The sequence below is a fragment of the Chanodichthys erythropterus genome, chromosome 20 (genome assembly GCF_024489055.1).
Source record: "Chanodichthys erythropterus isolate Z2021 chromosome 20, ASM2448905v1, whole genome shotgun sequence".
Classification (NCBI taxonomy): Eukaryota; Metazoa; Chordata; class Actinopteri; order Cypriniformes; family Xenocyprididae; genus Chanodichthys; species Chanodichthys erythropterus.
The window spans coordinates 32,040,264-32,055,747 of NC_090240.1; the positions used below are offsets into that span (position 1 = coordinate 32,040,264).

Here is a 15,484-nt window from a genome sequence, read left to right on the forward strand (position 1 = left end):
GATACGCACTTTATGGCGTGTATATGATACGCTCTTGGGTAGGATGGGGGAGGAGGGGTGGGGGTTTCGTATATATAATACGCCATAAAATGCGTATCATATGCACGCGAAAAACTGCGTACCATAAGCACGCCAAAACTCATTTTGGCGTATATATTCTACGAGATTACACACTCATACTATTTATACGCATTTTCGTGTGATCGGGCTCCAAAGAAATAATACCCATCCCAATAACAAAATTCAAACAAACACCAAATCAACTTACAACGAAACCAAATACTACAAATAACAAATATACAACAAACAAACTAAACAAAAAAACAAAATACAAAAAAAAAAACCCTTCAATCCAGCTCGAATACACCCACACACGCACACACACGCTCACTCACACGCGCACACACACTTTAACAAGACACCTGCAAAAGACAAACAACACAAATGAGCAATGTACAGGCTCTCACAATTTTTTTATTTAGCACTATTTAAAAGGCAGTGTATTACATACTCCTATACACTGGGATATTAATTAGCAAAAACTATGGAGAAAAGTCAGTACCTCACTGCTGTTCAACTATGTGCATTAAAGAAACAGCAACATTTTTTTTTTTAAGTGAACAACAAGCTCTGCTAAAGTCTTTCATCTATTCATCAACATACATCACCAACTTCTGCCTGACAGACTTACAACCTTTAACAGCAAAGACTTTCTCTTCTTTGGGGAAGAAGGGCATGTCACTGGCCACTTTATCTGCCAGTTCAGTGTTTCGGGTCATGTTCAGATGATCCATCTCAGCCAGGACACACTGATGCACATGCCTCAGCTCCAGAGGTAGGAAAGGAATATAGTGATCAACCAGATGATGATCTATGATAGTGGAGTGCTGAAACCCACCTGTAAAATGTAGAGGAACAAATTTAATTTATGAAATACAAGAATGTAACTGGCACGTTTTGAGTTTTATTCCAAAAGCTGAAGTTCAAAGACAATATTCTAAAGATGGCGGCACGCTTGTTTCTCTGGCAAATAAGGTCTAAAGGAACTACCAGTGACGTAAGTGTATATTGATTGGTCAAACACCAGCACTCTGCATTTTTAAAAAGCTTTGTAAATGTGTTTAGTTCACATGAAAAACAGTGATAATGGCATTTACGTGTTGTTTGCAGGGTTGTGTTCTTTTCTCTGCCTTTATGATATGTAATACTGAAAGATATCATGAAATTTTGTCTCTTGCTCTTTCAGTCGCGTGATTGATTATTTAACATTCCATCTTGATTATCATGGAACCCACGACACACAACAAACACAGCTCCTATCATGCCATCCTCCATCCACCGGTTTTTAGCATTTGTAAATGCAGCGGTTAAGGACGCCGCTGTCGGCCGCTTCAAAGTTCCTATTACCGATGCAAATGCAAACAGGAACATGGCCATGGGGAGAATTTAGTTCTCGGGGAACTATCCCAGTGGATAGTTCTGATAACTTCATCTTATGGTTATTATTTCTGTTTATGTTATTTTCCTGTTTGTGTTTATTAATAAAGTCAGTTTGAGTATTTCCTGAGTTGTGTGCTTCAATACAGCCACCTACCCATGACAGTAACCATATATGTACAGGTTTACAGACAATCAAATGACATATATATATATATATATATATATATATATATATATATATATATATATATATATATATATATTATTGAAAAAAGTATTGGGACACCTCAACAAATCATTGAATTCAGGTGTTCCAATCACTTCCATAGCCACAGATGTATAAAATCAAGCACCTAGGCATGCAGACTGCTTCTACCAACATTTGTGAAAGAATGGGTCGCTCTCAGGAGCTCAGTGAATTCAAGCGTGGTACCGTGATAGGTTGCCACCTAAGTCCATTCGTGAAATTTCCTGACTACTACATATTCCACGGTCAACTGTTAGTGGTATCATAACAAAGTGGAGGCAATTGGGAACAACAGCAACTCAGCCACGAAGCGGTAGGCCACGTAAAATATAGGCCACAGAGCAGGGTCAGCATGCTGAGGCTCACAGTGCGCAGAAGTCACCAACTTTCTTCAGAGTCAATAGCTATAGACCTCCAAACTTTGTGTAGCCTTCAGATTAGCTCAAGAACAGTGCATAGAGAGCTTCATGGAGTGGGTTTCCATGGCTGAGCAGCTGCATCCAAGCCTTACATCACCAAGTGCAATGCAAAGTGTTGGATGCAGTGGCGTAAAGCACACCGCCACTGGACTCTAGAGCAGTGGAGACGTGTTCTCTGGAGTGACCAATCACACTTCTCTGTCTGGCAATCTGATGGACGAGTCTGGGTTTGGCTATAGCCAGGAGAACGGTACTTTCCTGTTACATTGTGCCAAGTGTAAAGTTTGGTGGAGGGGGGATTATGGTGTGGGGTTGTTTCTCAAGGGGTTGGGCTTGACCCCTTAGTTCCAGTGAAAGGAACTCTTAATGCTTCAGCATACCAAGATATTTTGGACAATTTATTTTTGTGGGAACAGTTTGGGGATGACCCCTTCCTGTTCCAACATGACTGCGCACCAGTGCACAAAGCAAGGTCCATAAAGACATGGATGAGCGAGATTGGTGTGGAGGAACTTGACTGGCTGCACAGAGTCCTGACCTCAACCTGACAGAACACCTTTGGGATGAATTAGAGCAGAGACTGCGAGCCAGACCTTCTCGCCAACATCACTGCCTGACCTCACAATGAGCTTCTTGAAGAATGGTCAAAAATTCCCATAAACACACTCCTAAACCTTGTGGAAAGCCTTCCCAGAAGAGTTGAGGCCAACTCATATTAAACCCTACGGATTAACAATGGGATGTCATTAAAGTTCATGTGCACGTAAAGGCAGGCGTCCCAAAATTTTTGGCAATATAGTATACACACATATATATATATATATATATATCAATGGCGTGCGGTCCATATAAGCTGCGAATGCTCTGCATACCCAAGCCATTCGTGGACTCGGCAATTAATATTAACATTATAAATTACTATTAAATCCCTTATTTGAGGTGTACCATAAAGCCTACAGGATTGGTAATGTTTATGTAACTGTCCGAAATTTATTTATTTGCCAAACGATGGTAATTTTCCTTAAATCTGCTAGTTTCGTGGCTTATCACTGATAAGCCACGCAATATCGCGTTCATATCGCAGATGAATCGCCTTCGATATTGAACGCGATATTGCGTAGCTTGTCAGTGAACTACGGCTCTGTCTATTAAATGCCGCTCCATTTGAAAGCAGGTGATGGCGATTTAGCGGTAATCAGGGAACCGGCTTTACTGACGAAATGCGCGTGACAATCTCATGCGATATATCGTGCAGCCCTATTGCATAACATTCATTCTTTAAGTCAATATCCATAATATTATATCCATTATAAAAATACGTTTGAATGTCCGCTGAGGAAAGCGATCTTGTATTTGTTCTTTTTACAGCTATGGGAATTTTCCATAACATCCATAACACCACAGCGCTAAAACAACTTCCTTTGCAAAAGTTTGTTTCAAATTAAAAGTCTCTTGTGACTCACTGACCTCATGACTCATTCACCTGTAAAGTGTTGCCGCCATCTAATGGCGTATTAATGTAACTTTCACTCAATCCATATTACCCATTAATGGACATATTTATATATAATATTTACTCAACAACAAATTAACAAAATTGTACTGTTCAGTCAAACGTAAAGCACTAGTGTGCCGTGGATAATTACCAAATGTCAACAAATAAATAAAATAAATGCTACACCTTGTATCTCTAGTTCCTAATTTTTGTTTTATTTTATTTAAAAAAAAACAAAAAACAATGATATAGGTCACCCTTTACGCTTGTATGTGGGTTTTACTAATATTTAACGAATGAAAAGGATTTAAAAGAGCTTGTGACAAAACCTCCTAACTCCTTTGGATCCTCAAACTGTCAGTCAAACCTCATAAATTCTCTGTCGTGAATGAAGTTCTGCACGCAGTTTGGTCATCTCGTCTCTATGCAATGCAAAGGTAAATAAAGATCTGATGTTTGTAAAAAAAAAATTGTAAAGCGTTTTCTTTACTCAAAAAACACTGTCTATAAAGGGTATGTATGAGGAAACGGAGAAGAGTCTTTGTCTGACTATATGCTATGCTATATAAAGGATAAGGTAATTATTATCAAATTTAACATAGCACAATTCGACTTGCTCTGGAACAAACGATAGATTAATAAGACCAAAGATTGCCCGTTTTATGTACTCAAATTAAATTTTGTCTCATGTTAAATGGTTAATCCCCAAAGCACTGGCCGAGATGAAGCTGTTCTCGGCACGAACATGACCCCTGAACGGCCGCTGACGCCCTGGAGCTCGCATCTCCGACAACGTCAAAACAAATTGTACAATAGGCACTATTATTAAATATGAGTCACATATTTCAGGTCTAAACAACTACATTCTCATCTTTAAAAACTTTTAAAACTACAGTTCGTGGTACAACAAGTGGTATTCGCAAAAATGACGGTGAATTTGATCGGCCGCCATGACAGTCACTTCAAGCGGAGTGATACAAACGGCGAAGAGGTAGGACTGTTATCACTGAAATATCGCATATACATTATATATATAAAATCCATATAAAATGCTTTTAATACACACTGTTCTTATCATTGAAGATGGTTTGAGAGATTTTAATCTCCAGTTCTTTGTTGTTCATCCACATCTCTTCCCGATTTTTGCCTTCTCTCCAGAAATCCAGAGCCATGTCATTAATCACATTCCCACCTACATTACTATAAACAAACAGTTTATCATTAGTTGGGTCACTCTTTTGAGAGAATAGAGATATTTAATTAACACTCTGCTTGAATCTGACAATTCTATTTTTTACCTGAGAAAAATGAAGATTGCATTGTGGAATGACACTCCGTCTACACGGGTATTGTAGTCCAGAAAAGGTTTAATGGTGTTGATCAGCTGAGGATTCATCTTGTCCATTTCATCAAATATGAACATGGTGCGGGGAAAACTTGATACATTTCCATGAATCCACTGCTTTAGCTGTTCCTGAATATACAGAACATGCAAATGCTTTTAAGAACATGCAATTTAAAAAAAAAATTATTTACTGTTTTTTTTTTTTTTTACTATAGTAACACTTACAGTAGTAGCTACATGTAGCTATGGTTTTGATTGAAACGGTTGTTTATTTATATAATTAAAGGATCAGTTAAAGAAGTTCACTCTCCTGAATTACTTTGGCCATGCTCATAATGGCAAAATGTGAAATGCAGAACTAATAAAATATTTGTCTTTTTGTTCATTTTAGATACAAAACTGCTTAAAGGAATAGTTCACCCATTTACCCTCTTTTAGTCCCAAACCCATAATTCTTTGTTCTATAAAACATTAGATTTATGCTTAAAACAATGTTCAAAGCCATTTGGGATAAGACAAATAATCTTAATTCACAGGGATGCAAACAGGTAAGGAGGAAAAAAGGTGAGAACGTTGTACAGGGCGGGGACATGCTGCACAAGTAAATCTTTTTTTTTTTTTTGCTTTACATGCTCATTTGTAGTTACTTACAGGGTAATTAAAAATAAATATAAATATCCCTTAAATGTTAAAAACTGTAATTTATCTTGCAAAAAATTAACATATTGTTGCAACATTTGACCAAAAATCAACATTTAGTTAAAATCTCATGTTATAAATAATGAAATGCTATTCAGGATACCCTTGTAAGACCCCCCTACCCCCCATAAAACATTTTTTTCATCCCATGTGACCTATTTTGATCTCAAAAAGGTGAGTTCTCACCTAAAGGTGAGGAGTTTGCATCTATGTAATTCAAGATTTATGTGGAAGTTATGCTATGTTATTGAGATTTCATAACTGGGACATGATGTGCATTTAGCTTCAACTTTATAACTTGACTTAACTATGGTCATGCATGCACGTCCAAAATCTATTGACAAAACACTTGCAACAGCTAGGCTATCTATCCGCTCGCTAATCTTGAAATATGGATTATGCAACATGAAACAGGCCTATGTTTGTATTTTTTTTTACTTACACTGTAGATGTGTAAATGGTCTCTGCGTGGGAAATGATGCTCAGATATAAATGTGTGAAAATGTTTGCTGTTCTCCCCTTTTTTGTAAATATTTCTTGCGATGATTTTAGTGACATGATTTTTTCCTGTTCCTGTACTCCCATGGAAAGAGAGGACCAGCGGTTTGTTTGGGTTTTTGTCAGCCATAAATGATGATAGAGATTTTTGTACAACATCAGACGCGATGTGCTGCCCATAGAGAGATTGTCTTAAATCTGCCTTCAAACCTGAAAGATGTGAATGTGACAAGACATTGGTTGGTGTCAATTGTTTGAACATTAAAATGATAATTAACAAATTGGTGGCATTCTGAACATACTGAAAACTCAGCAAGTACAAAACATTTTAACAATGTTCCATTTTGAGGGAAAATACCAACATGGTAGGTACAAGGTTTATGGAAATTTATACCATAAAAAAAAAAAATCTAAAAAATAAAACAATAAAATCTTACAAAATAAATAAATAATAATATTAAGCTACTTACTTCAACTGTCAAACATAACCTAATATGAACCGCTCTGTGCTCTCATGTCTAGTGTATGAGGAGGCGGGACTTCAGATTCTAGAGAGCATTTGATTGGACAAAACATTTGACGAGAAGCTGAAGTGCGTGGTAAGAGGCTTGTTCGAGATGCATCGGCGCTGCGCAGACCGATCGGTGAATGACATCAAAGTACCGTGAGAGCGATTGGAGAACTCCTTATGCTTTTGAATCATTCTCGCGGTACTTTGATGTCATACACCGATCGGTCTGCGCAGCGCTGATGCATCTCGAACAAGCCTAATGTCATGAAAATCTGTGATCCATTTTAGAGGAAGTGAGACTGTAAATTTTGAATGCTTATATTTCCTAAATGTGAATTTTGTCATTGTTTTGTAACACACAAGCTTATATTAAAGGTGCTAAAGAGGATCTTTTCGTCGACTGAGAAACCAAAGACTGAGTTTTTGAAATGAGCGCATGCGTAAGAACAACCCCCCTCCTTCACAGCTCATTTCAAGGGAACGCCTCCCAAAACTCGTGCACGAGTATTGGAACACAAGTGTTTACCACCGGCATTCGCTGTGTCGTGTTCGTGGATTCATTATGTCGAACTCACCGCAGGTAACTCATAATCTGCAGTTGTTACTCCTGTCTCCTGACAAAAACATTGCATGCAGCGCCTGTGGAGTGTGGAAAGTTACTGGAGCGCGCAGCCGCGCTCGTCTCTCACAAGGAACGTCACGGCAGTGATTGACAAGCCAGAGGGCCAATCGTTTACGCGATTGGCTGATGTTTTTAAGGCCCTACCTCGTGCACAGATGATGTATATTAATATTATTCCTTTCAGTGCACCTAATAAATAGTCTTCTATCAGTTAGTAAAGACAGTTTCAAGTAATATTGCAAAAATGTATAAAACAAAACATCCTCTTTAGCACCTTTAATACTAACATATTAATACTAAGAGCTAAAAAAAATTAAATTTTGATTTCAGGGGGACCTGAAATGACTTGCCTTAAAGGGATAGTTCACCCAAAAATGACAATTTGATGTTTATCTGCTTACCCCCAGTACATCCAAGATGTAGGTGAATTTGTTTCTTCAGTCGAACGCAAATTATGATTTTTAACTGCAACCGCTGCCGTCTGTCAGTCAAATAATAGCAGTGGATGGGAACTTCTACTGTAACAGTAAATAAAACATGCTTAGACAAATCCAAATGAAACCCTGCGGCTCGTGACGACACACTGATGTCCTAAGACACGAAACGATCGGTTTGTGTGAGAAAACTAACAGTATTTATGTCATTTTTTACCTCTAATACACCACTATGTCCAACTTCGTTCAGCTTCCTGTTAGTGAGGTCAAAAAACCCGCTCTGCTGACGGAAGTGATGTCTCGCCCATATACTTCAATGAGCGCGAGACATCACTTCCATTGTCAGAACGCGATCAGACCTCACTAACCGGAAGCTGAACGGAGTTGGACATAGTGGTGTATTAGAGGTAAAAAATGATATAAATACTGTTCAGTTTCTTGCACAAACCGATCGTTTCGTGTCTTAGGACATCAATGTGTCGTCACGAGCCGCAGGGTTTAATTAGGATTTGTCTATGGAAGTTTTTTCGACTCTTATTGTTCAAGTTCCCAATCACTCCTATTATTTGACTGACAGACGGCAGCGGTTGCAGTTAAAAATCATAATTTGCGTTCGACTGAAGAAAAAAAGTCACCTACATCTTGGATGTACTGGGGGTAAGCAGATAAACATCACATTTTCATTTTTGGGTGAACTATCCCTTTAAAGGATCACTCCACTTTTTTGAAAATAGGCTAATTTTCCAACTCCCCTAGAGTTAAACAGTTGAGTTTTACCGTTTTCGAATCCATTCAGCCAATCTCTGGGTCTGGCGGAGCCACTTTTAGCATAGCTTAGCATAGTTCATTGAATCTGATTAGACTGTTAGCATCTCACTCAAAAATGACCAAAGAGTTTTGATATTTTTCCTATTTAAAACTTGATTCTTCTGTAGTTAATATTACGCAGCCATCAGTCTTTTCCGTCGGTCTTAGTACACAATGTAACTACAGTAGTCAAGTTTTAAATTGGAAAAATATAGAAACTCTTTGGTCATTTTTGAGCAAGATGCTAACGGTCTAATCAGATACAATGAACTATGCTAAGCTATGCTAAAAGTGGTACCGCCAGAACCGGAGATCGGCTGAATGAATTCGAAAACGGTAAAACTCAACTGTTTAACTCTAGGGAAGTTGGAAAATTAGCATATTTTCAAAAAAAGTGGAGTGTTCCTTTAAAGGGACTTTGAGAGAACTTGCACTGTCACTATAAGGCAGCTTGTGCCCTCTGAGACGGAGTTGAACACAGACAATCAAAGTGAACTTTGAGCTTCAGGTGCGGTCAAATACAAGCAAAAATATGTCAAAACACCAACCTTGTCGAGAATTCACATTTCTGTTATATTTGTCCTACTGTTTGTAATTTACTTTTCTGTTTTTATTGTATTACTGACGATTAACTTGTTTTCAATAATTCTAAAGGACATTTGACCTTTCATTAGCCTTTATTATTTTGCTGTGGAATATAAATTGATATTGAGAAATGCCAAATTGCCTGTATCTAAAATTTAGATTAGACCTTATTACCAGCAAATTGTTATTTATATCGTTAAATAAATTGCTCATATCATAGGCCTATAAGGTTTTGGTCATATGACCCTAACATAATCGTGTGGGGAAAAAAAAAAAATCATGATTAGCCTCCAATGACCAAAATAATCGTGATTATGTTTTTTGCCACAATGGATCAGTCCTATAAGCATAATAAGATAAATTCAGATTTTACTTACGTTCAGGATCAAAAGTCAATAAAGGATACAACTCAAAAGCGTCGATTAAAATATAAGATAATGAGGCAATCCCACCCACACCCGCAGTCAGCAAGACCACCTCAACAAATCCCAAGACTGCTGATGGTATATTAGACAGAAACAAAACTATTAAAAGATGCAACGCTTTCATCATGAAAGAAAATCTAGTTATGCTTCCTTAGTCCACGCTTTCGTTTTGTAAGGAAAGCTGACAGATGAAGAAGTGTATAGTGCACACAGCGGAATTATGCAAGGCGATTGGCCTATAGTTGAACTTTAGTATTATATTGTTTACAATGATTGCACCATTCCAATTGTTCTTTGTGCGTTCATGTCAGCAATAGCTACATCTTGAAAACATTTATTCGTGATTTACTCATGTTTTCCATGGTTATATACCACAGGCTGCAATAGAAATTCAAAAGAAAAATGTATCACAATCACAATTCAACATTCTCTACCAACTTCCACACTCATCCAAATGGACCTGACTTAGCTTGAACTGTCATTTGGGAAGATGCACATAATGACCGGCAGGTGGAGCCAAATACTCATATGTATTCACACAAGAGGGCAGATACATATCTAACCCGCTACCGCTGGGATAAATGAACTTTTTGATTTTAGAATGAAATAGTCAAGAAGTTAAAAAGTGAGTAAAGAAGAATAAAAGACAAATAAATCGAGGTAAAATAAACTACACACACGCGCGCGCTGTGCATTAGTCTCTCTTTGGCGCCTCTAGCGGCTGAACGCAGGCGGTGCAGCGGGATCTCTCGACTAAAGGTGATTTGAATGAATGGAAAACGCTTTCCATGGCTGAAACAGAGTAGAGGGAACAGCCCCAGACAAAGCAGCGAGAAACTTTCACGCTGACATTCGCCAGTCCCGTTTCATCAAGCATGGATTTACACAAGTCAGAAGTGGTGAGGTAGATTCGGCACCTTTCTGCGGGGATGAAAGCGACATTGGAGTGAATTTGAAGTCCTGCTGCTGCTGAATGGACGAGCTTATTTTCGCTCTGCGGGTCGATCATGAAGCTTGACAATGCAACAGGTTAGTGAGGAGTGAGTTTCGATATATATTAATAATCCACTGAATCGCATGCGATCACTGTATCTAATTGGTCATGTTGTAGTCTATGTATTAATCGTTGAGATGCGTAAGTAAACAGTGTGCACGCTTACCGAGCCATTGAAATTACAATGCAACATTATACTAGAGATCAAAGGAGACCAAATCAGGCCTGTTTGAAATGTGCAACCTGGATCTGCATTTAATATGTGCATGCAGAGCAAATATGAATTAGATTAGTGACAAAAGGATTTAATAAAATAAAAAAGAGAAATTACCTTTAAATATCTTATTTAAAACATGTGATAAAGAAATGTAATTTGTGTTGGTTTCACACATTTTTTAAAACTATTTTTTATATCAGATTTAATGGCTCTGAAATGTAAAGTGCTGTAACATTCTTCTCAAAAGTACTAAAATACTGTTATTGCATCTCTTAAAATATGTGTGATTGACAACTTCATCATTATATATATATATATATATATATATATATATATATATATATATATATATATATATATATATATATATATAATATTTTATATATATATATATATATATATATATAATATTTTATATATATATATATATAATATTTTATATATATATATATATAATATTTTATATATATATATATAATATTTTATATATATATATATATATAATATTTTATATATATATATATATAATATTTTATATATATATATATATAATATTTTATATATATATATATATAATATTTTATTTTATATATATATATATATATAATATTTTATATATATATATATATAATATTTTATATATATATATATATATATATATATATATATATATATATATATAAAACATTAGTTTTGTATTTCATTTTTATTTTTATTTACACCATGTTGACATTTTTAACTTTAAACCAAACAAATTTCACGCACAAATTGTATGTTTTTCATATTTGTAATTAATTTCTGAATAATTTTATGTATTCAGAGAGAACAAAATTAGCATCATGTATTTATATTTGTGTATATTACTTTGCGGTGCACTAGATGCAGCTGCATGAACTGCAAATTGTAGCTAACATCCATACAATGTTTAATCTGTTTGAAGTAACAGTCATTGTATTTTATATATCTTCAGGTTAACTATATTTGTTCAAAGACATAAATACTACCAGGGGTGTGGATTTCATTTCAACTTCTCTTCACAAATCTGGTTTTAATGTTGGCAATTAGATGCTTAACCAAATTTGGGTGATGTGTCCCATCTGGGATGTATGCCCCTGGCAGTAAAAGTTGTGTTCATTCTCCAATCATCCTGGCAGGAGTCGTATCTGACCGCTGGTGACCCCTCCACCAGCTGTTTCAGTGTGGATTTCTACCTCAACACAGAGGACGTAGAGTAAAGGCACACAACATGGTACCCAACAAGTGGATTATGCATCCAGTTCTTCACAAATCGCCTCCTAGAAGTTTTCTTGGCATCCGGCTACGTCTCAGTAAGTTCTCCTTTAACTTTTATGAAATGTTTTCTGAAATTTGAAGACAAATGCTAGCTCTTAATGCATGGCGCTCTTGCATATACATTTAAAACTTTGTAAGTTGAACAAATTATTGAATTTGATGCTTCAAATCCCATTGTCAATAGTCATGGTTTGACATTAAAGGAATGAGATATTAAATATGTGATCATTTGCAGCATATGCACTCTCTGATCATAGTTTAATAAGTATTGGTTGAGTTTTTTTTTGTATACTGAAATGTTAAATAATTACCATTACAATTGGTACAATTATAACGTTTAATTGGCTGAGAATCAGACAAATAAGTAGCCTGTTCTTTAAAAAAAATTAAATTACAATATTTTTATGCATTTTATGATATTTTTTGCATGACTGATAGAAAAGTGCATTGTTGCTTACTGGTCTTGGTCAAAATATTTAAGATATTCTGGTGCCTAGATATGGCTCAGGTCACACTTACAATCTGTAGGGCTGTTTTCAACCATTTTATCCTCTGCCAAAATCATAAGACAGATTACTAACCCTAAAAGTAATAGCTGTTGTTTGGCTTAGAAAGCACCATTAATACATAAGCATGCATAGCAAAAAGTCCAATAGAATCAACAAACATACATATTTCGATTGTTTTGTTGCTTTAATTGGACTTTAAATATCAGATCAAGAACTTTGTTCAAATAAAATTGGATGATTTGGCCATTATATACTACTGCTTTCAACAAACTGACATGCATAGACGTTTTTTGCTGTTGACAAACATTTTCCTGCTTGATTATATTGACCTCTGCAATCTCAAAAAGATTAGCCTTCCAGTCTGAATGGTTATTTATAGAAACCCAAACTAAAGTGTGGTGTACGCCAGAGGCTTCTTAGCTCAGCGGGGGCTGCAAGTTACCCTTAGTATACCAGACCACTCAAGCCTGCCTGAAATACATGGGTTTAATCTCCAAGCATCTGGTGTTTAAGGCTTGTCTGAGAAGGAGCTTCTGGCTCACTCAAGTTTGATTAGTCATTTTATCTTAACAGTTCTACCTGGTTTGTTTTTCCTCCCTGATTTTGGATGCATGATGTCAACTGACTGACCTTTAAGGCTCTTAGCTTGAAATGCTTCCTGAAAATTTTCATTGCATCACGGTTTAAGAGTGTTTTAAGTTGGTTCCTCTTGCATCCACTAATTCTTTGGCCCAAACATGGGCAAATCCTTTTGCTTAAAGATTAGTCTTATTATCTGAAGTGTCAAGTGGTATTTATTTGACAGTTTGTGTTTGTCCAATGATAGTCAGTAGGGATGTGACGGTACACGTATTCGTACTGAAAATTTTCAGTACGGGTCTTTTGGTCTTTCAAATACTGTTGTTTTAACCACATGCGGACCTTAATTTGAAACTTCTAGTTTTATACATCTATTTTGATTCTTAAATCCCAAGATCGCTTTTTAAATGTATGCTGTTTCAGTTGATGCACGAATAAAACTTTACTAGAAATTATATAGCGCAGCAAGAAGCTTTGTGTTCTGTTACTTTCGATAAGAAACAAAGTGTCATCTTTCAAATTCTGTCAATTTTATTAGTAAATTCAAACAATAAATGCTGTTTTGATGTGGCGTGACAGATCGCTATAGGCGCCTTAGTTCAATCGGAGTGCAGAGAGCGAGTTAATGCGATTATCCTTCCTCTTTACTACTAGTTATAGCATGAAATAAACATGAATGAAAATCTCATGTAATCGCTCATATGTTTCAACGACAGAAATACGTCGGTAAAACAGCTTGTAAACAATGTCACATAGCGTTACATTTACCTCAGGCAAGTCATTCAGTGTCCACATCTCTTGACAAGAGCATTTTGCTAAATATGTGCACTCACTTAAGAAAATTGTAATTATAATTGAATGTATTTAAGGACAGAGCCACAATGTGTTAAGTAATTCACTGTTTACTAAAAAAAGAGCAAGTTTATGTTTAGTTTTCTCCCCCTGCTGTTCTGAAAACGTACCAAACGGTGAGGTACGTAACGGAATATCATTTTTGTGTACCGTTTACAGTTGTCAAAAGCTTATTACCAAAGTTGGTACTGAAATTTTTAAAATGTGACGATACCAGCATTTCCCCCAAGCATTTTGTGGATTCTGACTAACTTAAAACACCTTTGCTTGGCCATTGTGTTCATGCTCTCAATAGATATGTCTGTGATGTTTTTGAAGCGTTGATCATTGTAGCCAATCACAGACATATCTGTTGAGTGCATGAACACAATGGCTAATCAGAGGTGTTTTAAGTTAGTCAGAAGCTGCTCAACTCAACAGCTCTCAAAATGCTAGGGTGAAATGCTGGTGTCTTGACATTTTTTAAATTTCAGTACCAACTTGGTACCGATGTATCAGTACTTTTGACAACCCTAGTACCGTTACACCCATAGTAGTCAGATTTTCTAAAAGTAATTGTAGCTTAATTCATGTTTGTGGCCTCTTTTTGACATTTCTATGCCATTTGCACATCTTAAATAAGTGATCAGTGTGAGGTACTTACATTGAAAGACGGATCCAGCTATTTCTAGAAACCCGAATATCATAGAGATCTGGGCTTTTTTGTCTCGGGGTCAGTAAGGTACAATCTAGAATTCAACTTCATAGCAATAACTTGTCATTGTGGTTATGAGTTTTGCTTGGGCAAAATATAAAAATCTAGTTATTCCTACTACAAAAAAGTGATTAAAACCATAAGAAAATTACAATTTACACCAAAACTGACAATTTTCTTCACAAATGCTTACTTTGAATCAAAAGATGCATTGCATTTTATTAATGTGATCAAAAGTAAATATTTAATTAAATATCGCTGGTAACTTAACTTACATTGATGTAATAGATTATAGCCTTTACTTGAGAGACTGTACTGTTAGTATGAATCCAAAAGTCAAATGCAACCCCCTACATACACACAAAAACACACCGCAGGGTTATTGCTATCAGCATTTCAAGTCCTGAGATGATGTAATGCTCATGAACAGGCTCTCGCAGCTGTCAGCCATTCCCTCCACCGTTCAACAGCCCTCTTAGCCTTACAGCTTTCCCATCATCCCTCACTCTGTCACGCTTTCAACTTGCTTTTATCACACACAATGAAGGCTTAAGACTGTGCTATTAGCATATTGTTCTTCCTCCAGCTCCTGCCCTTGGTTTAAGTGCTTGTACAGCTATTAGACCCGTTGAATGAATGAGATTAACAGTAATTTAGCTGTGAACTTGCGGCTTGAAGTCGTTTGGTTCGTTTGGCTGATGGAGTGTCGCTGTCGGAGCCTGAAGGTGAAATCTGTGTTCCTTCAGTTCATTTAGGTCCCAGCTGTGATGAGTAAAGAAAATGTTCACTCTAGTATAATCTAGATACTTCACTACAGGA

General features: G+C 36.4%; 2 protein-coding genes across 3 annotated transcripts in view; one reads left to right on the plus strand and one right to left on the minus strand.

The window, feature by feature from the left end:
- Positions 1-232: 232 nt before the first annotated feature.
- On the minus strand, positions 233-9,690 carry LOC137009078 (torsin-1A-like). 2 transcript variants are annotated; one of them, XM_067370979.1, is made up of 5 exons: positions 9,480-9,690; positions 6,088-6,353; positions 4,900-5,075; positions 4,668-4,801; positions 233-898 (listed from the first exon to the last, which is right to left on the minus strand). In XM_067370979.1, exons 1-5 carry the CDS (start codon positions 9,652-9,654, stop codon positions 648-650), a joined length of 1,002 nt encoding a protein of 333 aa, XP_067227080.1. In that variant the 5' UTR covers positions 9,655-9,690; the 3' UTR covers positions 233-647. The 2 variants fall into 2 exon arrangements, with proteins under 2 accessions (XP_067227080.1, XP_067227081.1); XM_067370980.1 differs by lacking the exon at positions 6,088-6,353 and having other exon boundaries at positions 9,480-9,591.
- A 673-nt stretch (positions 9,691-10,363) lies between these two features.
- Positions 10,364-15,484, plus strand: part of plekhg5b (pleckstrin homology domain containing, family G (with RhoGef domain) member 5b) — an 84,458-nt gene continuing 79,337 nt past the window's right edge. Inside the window, exons 1-2 of the mRNA XM_067370977.1 lie at positions 10,364-10,556; positions 11,893-12,066. Of these exons, the coding sequence (XP_067227078.1) occupies positions 11,985-12,066 (82 nt within the window). The 5' untranslated portion in view covers positions 10,364-10,556; positions 11,893-11,984. The remainder of the gene's footprint in view (positions 10,557-11,892; positions 12,067-15,484) is intronic.